The following is a 15,020-nucleotide window of genomic DNA, read 5'->3' on the forward strand; positions in this document are numbered from 1 at the left end:
ATACCTGCTGTTTTCAGTCTGATCATGCCCCCACGACCAACAGAGAATGCAACTCATTAGCAAGCGTGGAAAGGATTACAAGGACACAATGAAACATTGTTCCTGGAAAGGAGGAACATTTTCATACATATACAGATCTGGCTGACAGCGGTTTTGCTTCACACTCGCATGTTGCAAGGCAAATTTAAAAATCAGCTGGAGCTACACAGAAGCAGAAAGTATGGATTTCATCACCTCTTTTTTGTCCCCTCCCCCAGATGGAACCCAGCTGATTCTGTACTGGTCCGCCTCCTCCGATCCATGATCCCAGTCCATCCGGAAACTTTTCCTCGTGATGTCCGAGAAGTGTAGGTTTGATGGTGGTTGGTCAACCGCTGTGTGAGAAGAATGGACCTTAAATGTACACATGTAGCAGAAAGATAACAGAATCTGACGGAATAGAAATGAGTAGAGGCCATCTGAGCAATGATTTGAAATACTGGTAATGATCGCCAACAACTTGCATTTATAACAGTGACTTTAATGCAGTAAAATGTCCTGAGGCACTTCAGAACATAGAACATAGAACAGGACAGGCACTTCGGCCCTCCATGTTGCACCGACCTGTGAAACCACTGTCAAGCCCATCAACACTATCCCATTATCATCCATATGTTTATCCAATGACCATTTAAATGCCCTTAATGTTGGCGAGTCCACTCCTGTTGCATGCAGGGCATTCCGCTCCCTTACTATTCTCTGAGTAAAGAAGCTACCTCTGCCATCTGTCCTATATCTATCTCCCTCAATTTAAAGCTATGTCTTCATAGAACATAGAACATAGAACAGTACAGCACAGAACAGGCCCTTCGGCCCTCAATGTTGTGCCGAGCCATGATCACCCTACTCAAACCCACGTATCCACCCTATACCCATAACCCAACAACCCCCCCCTTAACCTTACTTTTATTAGGACACTACGGGCAATTTAGCGTGGCCAATCCACCTAACCCGCACATCTTTGGACTGTGGGAGGAAACCGGAGCACCCGGAGGAAACCCACGCACACAGGGGGAGGACGTGCAGACTCCACACAGACAGTGACCCAGCCGGGAATCGAACCTGGGACCCTGGAGCTGTGAAGCATTTATGCTAACCACCATGCTACCCTGCTGCCCCTGTGCTAATCATTATCATCCGAGGAAAAAGGCTCTCTCTCTCCACCATATCTTATCTTCTGGTTATCTTGTATACCTCAATTAAGTCAGCTCTTAACCTTTTTCTCTCTAATGAAAACAGCCTCAAGTCCCTCAGCCTTCCCTCGTAAGATCTTCCCTCCAGACCAGGCAACATCCTGGTAAATCTCCTCTGCACCCTTTCCAATGTTTCCATATCCTTCCTATTATGCGGCGACCAGAACTGCAAGCACTACTCCAAATGCAGACGCACCAAAGTTTTGTACAACTGCAACATGACCTCATGCCTCCGAAACTCAATCTCCCTCCCAATAAAAGCAAACATAGCAAATTATTAATAGCACTATCTACCTGAGTGGCAACTTTCAGGGATCTATGTGCATGGACACCGAGATCTCTCTGCTCATCCACACCATCAAGAATCTTACCATTAGCCCAGTACTCTGTCTTCCTGTTCCTTCCAAAATGAATCACCTCACACTTTTCTGCATTAAAGTCCATTTACCACCTGTCAGCCCAGCTCTGCAGCTTATCTAATTCCCTCTGTAACTTGCAAAATCGTTCCGCACTGTCCACAACTCCAGCGAGTTTAGCACCATCTGCAGATTTACTCACCCATACTTCTACGCCCTCCTCCAGGCCATTTATAAAAATGAGAAACAGCAGTGGCCCCAAAACAGTTCTTTGTGGTACACCACTAGTAACTGAACTCCGGCTGAACATTTCCTATCAACTTTGTCTTCTTCCAGCTAGCCAATTTCTGATCCACACTGCTAAATTACCCTGAATCTAATGTCTCCGTATCTTCTGCAATAGCCGACCATGGAGAAGCTTATGAAACACTTTACTGAAATCCATGTACACCAATGAGCTGCTCTACCCTCAACCACCTGTTTGGTCACCTTCTCAAAGAACTCAATGAAAATGAAAATCACTTATTGTCACGAGTAGGCTTCAATTAAGTTACTGTGAAAAGCCCCTAGTTCCCACATTTCGGCACCTGTCCGGGGAGGCTGGTACAGGAATTGAACCATGCTGCTGGCCTGCTTGGTCGGCTTTAAAAGCCAGCGATTAATAATGTTTGTGAGCCACGACCTACCCTTCACAAAACCGTGTTGACTACCTCGAATCAAATTATTCCTTTCCAGATGATTATAAATTCTATCTCTTTTGAACCTTTCCAAGACATTGCCCACAACAGAGTAAGGCTCACTGGTCTATAGTTACCGGGGTTGTCTCTATTCCCCTTCTTGAACAAGGGGCAACATTTGCTGTCCTCCAACCTACTGGCACTATTCCTGTAGGCAAAGATAACATAAAGATCAAAGCCAAAGGCTCAGCAATCACTTCCCTTAATTCACAGGGAATCCTAGGATAAATACCATCAAGCTCAGGGGACTTGGGTATTTTCACACTTTCCAGAATTGCTACCACCTCCTCCTTGTGAACCTCGAGCCCTTTAAGTGTAGTAGCCTGTACCTCATTATTCTCCTCAACAACATCATCTTTTTTCTGTGGGAATACTGATGGAAAATATTCATTCAGCACCTCTCCGATCTCCTCGGACTCCACGCTCAACTTCCCTTGACAAGCCCACCACTTACCCTAGTAATTCTTTTTCTCCTGAAATACCCATAGAAAGCTTTAGGGTTACCCTTGATCCTCCATGCGAAAGATTTCTCATGTCCCCTCCTGGCTCTCCGTAGCTGTCTCTTTAGATAATTCCGAGCTAACTTGTAACTCTCGAGCATCCTAACTGAACCTTCACATCTCAACTTTACATAAGCCTCCTTCTTCCTCTTGACAAGTGATTCAACTACTTTAGTAAACCACGGTTCCTTCGCTTGACCACTTCCTCCCTCCCTGACAGGCACATAAGAACATAAGAACTAGAAGCATGAATAGGCCCCATGGCCCCTCGAGCCTGCTCCACCATTCAATGATATCATGGCTGATCTTTTGTGGACGAATCTCCACTTTCCGGCCCGGACACCAAATCACTGTATCCCTTTATTCTTCAAAAAGCTATCCATCTTTCTCTAAAAAACATTTAATGAAGGAGCCTCAACTGCTTCACTGAGCAAGGACTTCCATAGATGCACAACCCTTTGGGTGAAGACGTTCCTCCTAAACTCCCCCTAGTTCTGCTTCCACCCGCCAGTGGCAATAACCTGCCGGCATCGATCCTATCTATTCCCTTCATAATTTTATATGTTTCTAGAAGATCCCCCCCTCATCCTTCTAAATTCCAACGAGTACAGACCCAGACTATGCAACTTCTCCTTGTAATCCAACCCCTTCAACTCAGGGATTAACCTAGTAAATCTCCTTTGCACAACCTCCAGTCTGTCCTTTCTCAGGTAAGGGAACCAAAACTGAACACAATACTCCAGGCATGGCCTCACTGAAACCTTATACAATTGCAGCAAAACCTCCCTAGTCTTGAACTCCATCTCTCGAGCAATGAACGACAAAATTCCATTCACTTTCTTAATTACATGTTGTACCTGTCTACCAACATTTTGCGACTCATGCACGAGCACACACAGGTCTCTCTGCACAGCAGCATGTTTTAATATTAAGAACTAGGAGCAGGAGTAGGCCTCATGGCCCCTCAAGCCTGCCCCACCAGCATGTTTTAATATTTTATCATTTAATTAATAATCCTGTTTGCTGTTATTCCTAACAAAGTGGATAACCTCACATTTGTCAACATTGTATTCCATCTGCCAGACCTTAGTCCATTCACTTAACCTATCCAAATCCCTCTGCAGTCTTCCGGTATCCTCTGCACTTTTTGCTTTACCACTCACCTTAATGTTTTCTGCAAACTTGGACATGTTGCCCTTCGTCCCCAACTCCAAATCATTGAAGCAAATTGTGAACAATTGCGGGCCCAGCACTGATCCCTGAAACCACTGGCTACTGATTGCCAACCAGAGAAGCACCCATTAATCCCCACTCTTTGCATTCTATTAATTAACCAATCCTCTATCGGTGCTACTACTTTACCCTGAATGCCAGCATCTTTATCCTGTGCAGCAACCTTTTGTGTGGCACCTTGCCAAAGGTTTTCTGGAAGTCCAGATATACCACATCCATTGGCTACCCATTATCTACTGCTCTGGTAAGGTCCTCAAAAACTTCCACTCAATTAGTAAGGCACGAACTGCCCTTCATGAACCCATGCTGCGTCTGCCCAATGGGACGATTTCCATCCAGACGTCTTGCTATTTCTTCCTTGATGATAGATTCCAGCATCTTCCCTGCTACCGAAGTTAAGCGAACTGGCCTATAATTACCTGCTCTCTGCCTACCTCCTTTTTTAAACAGTGGTGTCACATTTGCTAATTTCCAATCCTCCGGGACCAGCCCAAAGTCTAGCGAATTTTGGTTAATTATCACTAGTGCATTTGCAATTTCCCTAGCCATCCCTTTGAGCGCTCTGTGATGCATTCCATCAGGGCCAGGAGACTTGTCTACCTTTAGCCCCATGGGCTTGCCCATCACTATCTCCTTCATGATAACAATCATCTCAATGTCCTCGCCTATCATAGCCTCAGTTCTATCAGTCACTGGCATGTTACTGGTGTCTTCCACTGTGAAGACAGACCCAAAAAACCTGTTCAGTTCCTCAGCCATTTCCTCAACTCCCATTATTAAATCACCCTTCTCATCCTCTGCAGGACCAATATTTACCTGAAAAGCCCCTAGTCACCACATTACGGCGCCTGTTCCATCTCATAATGTATCCTACTCTTCATTATAGCTTTTGTAGTAGCTTTCTGTTGCCCCCTAAAGATTTCCCAGTCCTCTAGTCTCCCACTAATCTTTGCCACTTTGGATGCCTTTTCCTTCAATTTGATACTCTCCCTTATTTCCTTAGATACCCATGGTCAATTTTCCCTCTTTCTCCTGTCCTTCCTTTTTGTTAGTATAAACTGTGAAAAATCACTTGGAAGGTTCTCCACTGTTCCTCAACTGTTTGACCATAAAGCCTTTGCTCCCAGTCTACTCTTCTCTCATCCCATTGTAACCTGCTTTGTTTTACCACAAAACAATGTGCTCAAACAGTTTGATTTCACCTTCTCACCCTCCATCTGTATTTTGAATTCCACCATATTGGGATCGCTCCTTCCGAGAGGATCCCTAACTATGAGATCATTAGTCAATCCTGTCTCATGATACAGGACCAGATCTAGGACCGCTTGTTCCCTTGTAGGTTCAATTACATACTGTTCTAGGAAACTATCACGGATACATTCTATAAACACCTCCTCCAGGCTGCCTTTATCGACCTGGTTAAACCAATCGACATGTAGATTAAAATCCCCCATGATAACGACGAAACCATTTCTACATGCATCAGTTGTTTCTTTGTTTATTGCCTGCCCCACCATATTGTTACTATTTGTTGGCCTATAGACTATTCCTATCAGTGACTTTTTCACCTTACTATACCCAATTTCCACCCAAATGGATTCAACCTACTCCTCAATAGCACCGAATCCATCCCTTACTATTGCCCGGATATCATCCTTAAATAACAGAGCTACACCACCCTTACCATCCACTCAGTGATTCGGAGTAGTTCGATTTTTCTCAAGGACTACTATAAAAGTCCCGAAGGACTTCCTCACCCCCTGCGAGTCCCGAACTAAGTTCCCATCCCCATCAACCACTTACCCTATTTCCCTCGCTGCCTCCCTTTTTCTGAGCTGCTGAGCAAGCATCTTCCTGGCCCTTTTCCCGTGCTCATACTCCGCTCCCTTCACCTTCCCGAGCTCCTCCCCTGCCTTTCCTGTAGTTAACAAACTAAATTCTGCCTGCAGCCTCCGGCGTTCCCTCAACAGCCCTGGCTCTGGAGCCTTCACATACTTCCTATCCACTCGTAGGCTCTCTCTTACCAGTCGGTCCGTCTCTGCCCTCTCCGTCCTGTCCCTGTGAGCCCGGATCAAGATCATCTCCCCTCTCACCACCGCCTTCAGCGCTTCCGAGACCACTGCTGCTGAGACCTCCCCCGTATCATTTACCTGCAGGTAGTTCAGCATCCACTTCCTCAATCTCTCGCAGACCACTGTGTCCACCAAGAGTCCCACATCCAATTCCAGTATGGGCGCTGCTTGCTATCCATACTGACCTGCAGGTCCACCCAGTGCGGAGCACGGCCCAAGATTGTAATCGCCAAATAGCCCGTATCCACCACCCTCGCCAACAGGGCCCTGGCCACAACAAAGAAATATATCCAGGAATACATCTTGTGAACGTGGGAGAAGAAACTAAGGAAATTCAGCATGTCCACATTAACCCTAGCCAATTTTTTCAGATGCACCATAGAAAGCATCCTGTCGGGCTGCATCACAGCCTGGTATGGCAACTGCTCGGTCCAGGACCGCAAGGAACTTCAAAGAATCGTGAATACTGCCCAGTCCATCACACGAACTTGCCTCCCATCCATGGACTCCATCTACACCTCCCGCAGCCTGGGGAAAGCAGGCAGCATAATCAAAGACCCCTCCCACCCGGCTTACTCACTTTTCCAACTTCTTCATCGGGCAGGAGATTCAGAAGTCTGAGAACACGCACGAACAGACTCAAAAACAGCTTCTTCCCCACCGTCACCAGACTCCTAAATGACCCTCTTATGGACTGACCTCATTAACACTACACCCTGTATGCTTCATCTGGTGCCAATGCTTATATAGTTACATTGTATATCTTATGTTGCCCTATTATGTATTTTCTTGAATTTTGTCTAATTTCCCTTTCTTCCCATGTACTGAATGATCTGTTGAGCTGCTTGCAGAAAAATACTTTTCACTTTACCTCGGCACACGTGACAATAAACAAATCCAATCCAATCAAAACCAAAGGAAAATTCCCTGGCTCTCGGCTGCCTAAATCTCCACGGATCCACCCACACCCGCCCCCATCTGCTCCATGAACCCTTTCAACTCCTTTGCCATTGCTGGCACCTTGCCCGTTCTCGAACATGATCGGTCCAGGCCTTGATCAACAAGCATGTTGAAATCCCCACCCATAATCAGCCTGTGCGACCATCCCAGGTTGAGGGTCCCACTGAACTTTGGGAAAGGTTGACAGGGTTTATTGCTGCTGTTGCACGGTATGAAAATTCAACAAAACATTTTTCCCTCACAAAAGACAAGGTAAATGTGATGTAAAACCAAAAAATGCTGAAAATGCCCAGCTGGTCTGGCAACACCTGAAGAAGGAGAATAAAAGTCAACAGGTTTTTAGCAGATGGGAGGTGATTAATAAAAGTGGGAAGGTCTGTCACAGAGTGGAAGGCAGGAGAAATAAATGGCAAAAGAGTTGTCAATGTGGGGAGTGGGACAAGATGTGGCCAGGGGAGGCGTGAATCACAGAATAATGAGCAGCTGCTGTCTCAAAGCAGAAACGAGAAAAAAGGGTTAAAATCAAAACTTGCAAACGGAAAGGAACCAAAATGGGGCCTGGATAATGATGTAAAATTGTTGAACACGGTGTTGAGTCCAGGATGCTACAAAGCACCTCATTGAAAGTTGAGGTGGTGTTTGTCAAGCTCTATTGGAATAATGCTGCCGATCAAGGACAGAGAGATCAGCAAGGCAGCAAGGCTAAATAAAGGAGATGCAAGCTGAAATGTTGGATACTGATATAAAGCAGAGCAACTTCACATGTAGGGGTAACGGATTGGGGGTGGGGGAAAGGGATTGAAGTAAGTTACTGCAAAGGGTCACTAAACTCAACAGCAGAAACAGATCAAAAAAAATACGTGTTACACTGGATAATGAAGTTTGAGGAATATTGCGAGTCAATAAGGTAACATTCCATAAAATACAGGCAGGTTTACTGCGGTTGATTATCTTTTCCATGTCACATTACTTACTGTGTAAAAAATTTTCTAGAGTACCCGATTACTGTTTTTTTCCAATTCAGGGGGATTTAGCGTGGCCAATCCACCTAACGTGCACATCTTTGGGTTGTGTGGGTGAAACCCACGCAGACATGGGGAGAATGTGCAAACTCCACACGCACAGCAACCCAGGTCTGGGATTCGAACCCGGCTCCTCATGGAACATGGAACATAGAACAGTGCAGCAGAGAACAGGGGCTTCGGCCCTCGATGTTGTGCCGAGCATTGTCCGAACGCAAGATTAAGCGATCCCACTCCATGTCATTCTGGTGTGCTCCATGTTCCTATCCAATAACTACTTGAAAGTTCCTAAAGTGTCTGACTCCACTATCACAGCAGGCAGTCCATTCCACACCCTAACTGCTCTCTGAGGAAAGAACCTACCTCGGACATCCCTCCTATCTCTCCCACCCTGAATCTTATCGTTATGCCCCCTTGTAACAGCTACATCCACCCAAGGTAGTAGTCTCTGAACATCCACTGTATCTAACCCCCTCATCATTTTCTCACCCTCTATTATGTCGCCTCTCATCCTCCTCCACTCCAAAGAGAAAAGCCCTAAATCCCTCAACCTTTCCTCATGAGACATATCCTGCAATCCAGGCAGAATCAATATGAATCTTCTTTGCACCCTTTTCAATGCTTCCACATCCTTCCTGTAATGAAGTCACCAGAACTGCACACAATTCTCCAAATGTGGTCTCAGCAGGGTGAGGAATAATTGCAGCATAACCCTGCGGCTCTTAAACTCAAGCCCCCGTTAATAAACGCTAACACACGATAAGCCTTCTTCACGCTGTATCCACTTGAGTGGCAACCTTCAGTGGTATGTGGACATGAACCCAAAGATCTCTGTTCCTCCACATTCCTCACAACCCTGCCATTGACCCTGTAATGGGCATTCAAATTTTTTCGACCCAAGTGAATCACCACGCACTCATCAGGGTTAAACTCCATCTGCCATTTTTCTGCCCAGCTCTGCATCCTATCAATGTCATTGACAAAAATCACAAATAGCAGAGGACCCAGCACTGATCCCTGTGGTACACCGCTGGTAACTGGTCTCCAGTCTGAAAATTTGCCATCCATCACCACCCTCTGTCTTCTCAGTGCCTCCGTCCCAGTGCTAGCCACTGTGCCACATGCCGCCCCTTTCACCTTCAGCAAAACGGTATGGGGCAATATTGTTTCAAGTTCTCTAAAAACAAACATCACTAGTTTAACTGAAATGATTAGCAATCTGCTGATGTCACCCAGTAAATTTACTTGAGACTGTTAAAATATCTGAGATAAATAAAAGTATGATTGTTATTTACCTTTTTTATAGACAAGTTACGCCCAGGTAGTGGGGAAATGGTGTGATGCCAATCATTTTTCTATGAGGAATAGATAAGGGGTTGGGGAAGCGGGTCCATCAATAAAAGAGGAGGCAAGTTGAGGGAGGCACAAATTCATCAGGGGTTGGGTTATCACTGCTGCCTCACAGCGCCAGAGAACTGGGTTCAATTCCTGCCTCGGTAGATTGTCTGTGTGGCGCTTGTACATTCTCCCCGTGTCTTTCTGGGTTTCCTCTGGGTCCTCCGATTTCCTCCCACATGCCAAAGATGTGCACATTAGGTGGATTGGTCATGCTAAATAGTCCCAGATCGTGCGGTTAGGGGGGGTTTCAGGGATTGGGCAGGGGAGTGGGCCTAGTTCGGTTGCTGTTTCAGAGGGTCGGTGCAGACACACAAGGCCAAATAGCCTCCTTCTGCACTGTCGGAATTCTGTGGTTTTATAGATTTATCTGGCTGAAGGTGCTGTATGGCACAGGAATATTGGGCACAAGCAGGCTAGCCAATGAAGCCAATAGATACACTTTGCGATAGCAGAAGCAGAGAATCCAGGGGAACATACTAATCCCACACCCCACCCTGAAGGACATTATGATTTGCTGCACATCACAATATGCAGCATGTGCTTTCCATGTCACTTTGTCCTCTTTTCAATATTTGAAGATAATTGAAACGACTAATAGAGATTTTTATCTATTGAAGATTTACCTGTACGCTGGGAGCCTAAGACGCCATCACTTTCCTTCTTGTCTGGGTAGATGGCAGTAAGGGAAACATCATATTTGGTGTCAGGATCCAGGTTATCTAATACCTGGCTTGTCTCTTTGCCATTTATAATCATCTGGAAGAATAGGCAGAAAGCGAAGGTCAAGATACGTTCAGTGCATGAAACCAATTTGTTTTCTGAAAACTGATTTGCGTAATTAAATGAGGATGTTTGAATTTAATATCACTCAGGGGGCTGCAAGGACCTTAAAATCCTTTACCAACCCTTGGCTGCAGCCACCTTTCCCAGTGGCATTCCCTCGTGGTCATGTGTAGTCTTTGTGCAGAAAATTAAATTGTTAATAAACTAGTTTAGATGGTTTTGTTCATTGCCCAAATGCTCTTCTTTGAGTGGGCAACTGAGCCCAACATCTCAATACTAAAGAGCATATGGTCCGTGCGGAAAGCAGTTTTCTGAACACCTTCTAGTACAGTAATGCCATTCAGAAAGAATAAGGTAGGGGAACTGGCAGCATGGGTTGGTACCTGGGACTTCGATGTTGTGGCCATTTCAGAGACATGGATAGAGCAGGGACAGGAATGGTTGTTGCAGGTTCCGGGGTTTAGGTGTTTTAGTAAGCTCAGAGAAGGGGGCAAAAGAGGGGGAGGTGTGGCGCTGCTAGTCAAGGACAGTATTACGGTGGCGGAAAGGATGCTAGATGGGGACTCTTCTTCCGAGGTAGTATGGGCTGAGGTTAGAATCAGGAAAGGAGAGGTCACCCTGTTGGGAGTTTTCTATAGGCCACCTAATAGTTCTAGGGATGTAGAGGAAAGGATGGCGAAGATGATTCTGGAAAAGAGCGAAAGTAACAGGGTAGTTGTTATGGGAGACTTTAACTTTCCAAATATTGACTGGAAAAGATATAGTTCGAGTCCATTAGATGGGTCGTTCTTTGTACAATGTGTGCAGGAGGGTTTCCTGACACAATATGTCGACAGGCCAACAAGAGGCGAGGCCACATTGGATTTGGTTTTGGGTAATGAACCAGGCCAGGTGTTAGATCTGGAGGTAGGTGAGCACTTTGGAGACAGTGACCACAATTCGGTGACCTTTTTCGTTAGTGATGGAAAGGGATAAGTATACCCCGCAGGGCAAGAGTTATAGCTGGGGGAAGGGCAATTATGCTGCCATTAGACATGACTTAGGATGTGTAGGTTGGAGAAGTAGGCTGCAAGGGTTGGGCACACTGGATATGTGGAGATTGTTCAAGGAACAGCTATTGCGTGTTCTTGATAAGTACGTACCAGTCAGGCAGGGAGGAAGGGGTAGAGTGAGGGAACCGTGGTTTACCAAAGAAGTGGAATCTCTTGTTAAGAGGAAGAAGGAGGCCTATGTGAAGATGAGGCGTGAAGTTTCAGTTGGGGCACTTGATAGTTACAAGGAAGCGAGGAAGGATCTAAAGAGAGAGCTAAGATGAGCAAGGAGGGGGCATGAGAAGTCTTTGGCAGGTAGGATCAAGGAAAACCCAAAAGCTTTCTATAGGTATGTCAGGAATAAAAGAATGACTAGGGTAAGAGTAGGGCCAGTCAAGGACAGTGGTGGGAAGTTGTGTGTGGAGGCTGAGGAGAGAAGCGAGAGACTAAATGAATACTTTTCGTCAGTATTCACTCAGGAAAAAGATAATGTTGTGGAGGAGACCCAGGCTATTAGAATAGATGGCATTGAGGTGCGTAGGGAAGAAGTGTTGGCAATTCTGGACAAGGTGAAAATAGATAAGTCCCCGGGGCCTGATGGGATTTATCCTAGGATTCTCTGGGAAGCCAGGGAAGAGATTGCTGAGCCTTTGGCTTTGATTTTTATGTCATCATTGGCTACAGGATTAGTGCCAGAGGACTGGAGGATAGCAAATGTGGTCCCTTTGTTCAAGAAGGGGAGTAGAGATAACCCCGGTAACTATAGGCCGGTGAGCCTCACATCTGTTGTGGGTAAAGTCTTGGAGAGGATTATAAGAGATACGATTTATAATCATCTAGATAGGAATAATATGATTAGGGATAGTCAGCATGGTTTTGTGAAGGGCAGGTCATGCCTCACAAACCTTATCGAGTTCTTTGAAAAGGTGACTGAACAGGTAGACGAGGGTAGAGCAGTTGATGTGGTGTATATGGATTTCAGTAAAGCGTTTGATAAGGTTCCCCACGGTCGGCTATTGCAGAAAATACGGAGGCTGGGGATTGAGGGTGATTTAGAGATGTGGATCAGAAATTGGCTAGTTGAAAGAAGACAGAGGGTGGTGGTTGATGGCAAATGTTCAGAATGGAGTTCAGTTACGAGTGGCGTACCACAAGGATCTGTTCTGGGGCCGTTGCTGTTTGTCATTTTTATAAATGACCAAATGGAGGGCGCAGAAGGTTGGGTGAGTAAATTTGCAGATGACACTAAAGTCGGTGGAGTTGTAGACAGTGTGGAAGGATGTTGCAGGTTACAGAGGGACATAGATAAGCTGCAGAGCTGGGCTGAGAGGCGGCAAAGGAGTTTAATGTTGAGAAGTGTGAGGTGATTCACTTTGGAAAGAATAACAGGAATGCGGAATATTTGGCTAATGGTAAAATTCTTGGTAGTGTGGATGAGCAGAGGGATCTCGGTGTCCATGTACATAGATCCCTGAAAGTTGCCACCCAAGTTGATAGGATTGTGAAGAAGGCCTATGGTGTGTTGGCCTTTATTGGTAGAGGGATTGAGTTCCGGAGCCACGAGGTCATGTTGCAGTTGTACAAAACTCTGGTACGGCCGCATTTGGAGTATTGCGTACAGTTCTGGTCGCCTCATTATAGGAAGGACGTGGAAGCTTTGGAACGGGTGCAGAGGAGATTTACCAGGATGTTGCCTGGTATGGAGGGAAAATCTTATGAGGAAAGGCTGATGGACTTGAGGTTGTTTTCGTTAGAGAGAAGAAGGTTAAGAGGTGACTTAATAGAGGCATACAAAATGATCAGAGGGTTAGATAGGGTGGACAGTGAGAGCCTTCTCCCGCGGATGGAGGTGGCTAGCACGAGGGGACATAGCCTTAAATTGAGGGGTAATAGATATAGGACAGAGGTCAGAGGTGGGTTTTTTACGCAAAAAGTGGTGAGGCCGTGGAATGCCCTACCTGCAACAGTAGCGAATTCGCCAACATTGAGGGCATTTAAAAGTTTATTGGATAAGCATATGGATGATAATGGCATAGTGTAGGTTAGATGGCCTTTAGTTTTTGACTTCCCATGTCGGTGCAACATCGTGGGCCGAAGGGCCTGTACTGCGCTGTATCATTTTATGTTCTATGTTCTATGTTCTAATGTGCTGATGTTTCCGCAGGTTACGGTTCAAAGAGCTCATCCCACCCAATTGAGTTTTGGCCAATCTCCAAATGTTCCAGTCCTGCCCGTGACTGCGTGTCCCTGTTGGGAATGGAAAATACCTGCTGTTTTCAGTGTGATCATGCCCCCACGACCAACAGAGAATGCAACTCATTAGCAAGTGTGGAAAGGATTACAAGGATGCAATGAAACATCGTTGCTGGAAAGTAGGAACATTTTCATACATATACAGATCTGGCTGACAGCGGTTTTGCTTCACACTCGCATGTTGCAAGGCAAATTTAAAAATCAGCTGGAGCTACACAGAAGCAGAAAGTATGGATTTCATCACCTCTTTTTTGTCCCCTCCCCCAGATGGAACCCAGCTGATTCTGTACTGGTCCGCCTCCTCCGATCCATGATCCCAGTCCATCCGGAAACTGTATCCCTTGATGTCCGAGAAGCGTAGGTTTGATGGTGCTGGAATAACCGCTGTGCGAGAAGAATGAGACCATAAATGTACACATGTAGCAGAAAGGTAACAGAATCTGACAGAGTAGAAATGGTGAGAGAAGGGAGGCCACCTGAGGAAAGATTTGAGATCCTGGCACTGATCACCAACAACTTGCATTCATAATAGTGCCTTTAATGCAGTAAAATGTCCCGAAGCACTTCAGAACATAGAACATTACAGCGGAGTACAAGCCCTTTGACCCTCCATGATGCTCCGACCTGTGACACAAAACTAAAGCCCATCGACAGTATTCCCTTATCATCCATATGTTCATCCAATTGCCATTTAAATGCCCTTAATATTGGCGAGTTGATACTGTTGCAGGTCGGGTATTCCACAGCCTTTTCTGCTCCCCGAGTAAAGAACCTACCTCTGACATCTGTCTTATGTCTATCACCCCTCAATTTGAAGCTATGTCCCCTCGTTCTAGACATCACCATCCGAGGAAAAAGGCTCTCACTGTCCACCCTCATCCTCTGATCATCTTATATGCTTCAATTAAGTTACCTCTTAACCTTCTTCTCTCCAACGAAAACAGCCTCAAGTCCCTCAGCTTTCCTTCATAAGATCTTCCATCCATGTCAGGCAACATCCTTGTAAATCTCCTCTGCACCCTTTCCAATCCTTCCACATCTTTCATATAATGCGGCGACCAGAACTGCACGCAATACTGCAAATGCACCCGCACCAGAGATTTGTACAGCTGCAACATGACCTCATGGCTCCGAAACTCAATCTCTCTTCCAATAAAAGCTAACACACGGCATGCCTTCTTCATAACCCTATGAACCTGGGTGGCAACTTTTAGGGATCAATGTACATGGACACCGAGATCTCTCTGCTCATCCACACTACCAAGAATCTTACCATTAGCCCAGTAATCTGTCTTCCTGCTATTCCTTCCAAAATGAATCACTTCACACTTTTCTGCATTAAACACCATTTGCCACCTGTCAGCCCAGCTCTGCAGCTTATCACTGTTCCTCCGTAACTTGTAACATCGTTCCGCACTGTCAAAAAGTCCATCAACTTCAGTG

The 15,020-nt window shown here is 45.7% G+C and overlaps 1 protein-coding gene across 1 annotated transcript in view; it reads right to left on the bottom strand.

The window, feature by feature from the left end:
• LOC119963790 overlaps positions 1–15,020 on the bottom strand; it is a 1,053,439-nt gene that overhangs the window by 888,619 nt on the left and 149,800 nt on the right. Inside the window, exons 27-29 of the mRNA XM_038793076.1 lie at positions 13,822–13,961; positions 10,134–10,266; positions 235–374 (exon numbers count right to left, since the gene is read on the bottom strand). Coding sequence (XP_038649004.1) covers positions 235–374; positions 10,134–10,266; positions 13,822–13,961 — 413 coding nt within the window. The remainder of the gene's footprint in view (positions 1–234; positions 375–10,133; positions 10,267–13,821; positions 13,962–15,020) is intronic.

Source organism: Scyliorhinus canicula, chromosome 3 (genome assembly GCF_902713615.1).
Source record: "Scyliorhinus canicula chromosome 3, sScyCan1.1, whole genome shotgun sequence".
NCBI classification, from domain to species: domain Eukaryota; kingdom Metazoa; phylum Chordata; class Chondrichthyes; order Carcharhiniformes; family Scyliorhinidae; genus Scyliorhinus; species Scyliorhinus canicula.